Genomic DNA, 1,384 nt, shown 5'->3' on the forward strand with positions numbered 1-1,384 from the left:
CTACTCCTTCGGCAGCGGCACCAGCCCCGGGCAGGGCACCTGACCTTCCACCTCGCACATGCACTCCCGCAGGTAGTACTTCTTGGGGCCAAAGTTTGCTGGGTGGGACAGAACCTTCTTGGCTTCCTCCTCGGCTTTTAGGGTTTCCCTGAAGACAGAAAGAAAAGTATAGAATGTAACTTGTATCGGAACCTGAGAGGGAACAATGCCTCTTGTCCAATCATGTGACCATGATCGTGTTTGGCGATTGGTTGCTAGGCACACAGTGGGGGGGGGAGGAGGTCCACATACATTGGTCAGATCAAGCTGATGACTTAAAGAGGAACTTGCATAATATTTAAGGTTAAATAAAAGACACAGGTTCATCAAGTTCAACTTTTGTGTGTCTGTGTGTGTACACGAGTCCCTGTGTGGTTTTAAGAGTAAAAAAGCACAAAGGGGGGCGCCTTTCCTGGTGCAGATATGTTTATTCCAATAAATTCTGAAGTGTCGACGCGTTTCCGGGGGAACGCCCCCTTCATCAGGACGTGCCCCGGAAACGCGTCGACACTTCAGTGATTTACACACAGGACGCACTACACAGATCCTTTTACTGCTCCGGTTTTATTGTTCTGTAGCTTATTACTCTAATCTTGTGAGTACCTGTCAGTTTACTTTTTAAACCTGCTTATTGGAATAAACATATCTGCACCAGGAAAGGCGCCCCTCTTTGTGCTTTTTTTCAGATGTCCCAGTTCCCCTGACTGTATTGGGGCTGCGCCCTGCACATATGCCCAGTACTCCTTCCTTGTGAGGGATAAGGATTGCCCCTGGCGCTTCTAAAGAAAAACTTTTTAGTTTTTAAGAGTACCTGTACCCCTGTATTACCCCATTTAGGTAATAAAATTAAAATTGTGTATAATCCTATGCAGGGATGAATAAACCACCCTGAGTTACATCATCGTGGCCTGGCCAATCAAGATGGCCGGAGAACCTGAACGTGGAAGAAGCCCTCAGTCCTGATGCAAGCAGTGGGCTGGCTCTTGGGAGGAGTTATAAAATCATTAAAATGCATTGATGGGAGGGCATCAGTCTGGATAAGGGGGGGTTCCTAGGGAGGCTGCATTTGCATGTAAGCCACCCTAGGCAACGCCCACATGTGACGCTGAGCCTCCATGATTGAAAGGACAAATCCAAATCAATGGAATTGGCAGGCCAGGGACCATCAAGCAGGGGAGGAGCCCTCTAGTGGTGAGAAAGTAAACTGCCTCCTATGAGGCTTCAGTAGCAGCTCAGAATATCTTACTCAGTCTTCCCCAGGATCTTCTTCACGTGCTGGACAATTTCCGTGTGGGTCTTCCCTTCGATGTCCACAAGAACCTGCTCGCCCTTGTCTGCCGAAAAA

The 1,384-nt window shown here is 48.3% G+C and overlaps 1 protein-coding gene across 1 annotated transcript in view; it reads right to left on the bottom strand.

Moving 5' to 3' along the window:
- MRPS25 (mitochondrial ribosomal protein S25) overlaps window positions 1–1,384 on the bottom strand; it is a 3,327-nt gene continuing 1,943 nt past the window's right edge. Inside the window, exons 3-4 of the mRNA XM_018555223.1 lie at window positions 1,286–1,373; window positions 1–148 (exon numbers count right to left, since the gene is read on the bottom strand). Coding sequence (XP_018410725.1) covers window positions 1–148; window positions 1,286–1,373 — 236 coding nt within the window. The remainder of the gene's footprint in view (window positions 149–1,285; window positions 1,374–1,384) is intronic.

Source organism: Nanorana parkeri, unplaced genomic scaffold (assembly GCF_000935625.1).
Source record: "Nanorana parkeri isolate BGI_ZX_2015 unplaced genomic scaffold, ASM93562v1 scaffold188, whole genome shotgun sequence".
Lineage (NCBI taxonomy): Eukaryota > Metazoa > Chordata > Amphibia > Anura > Dicroglossidae > Nanorana > Nanorana parkeri.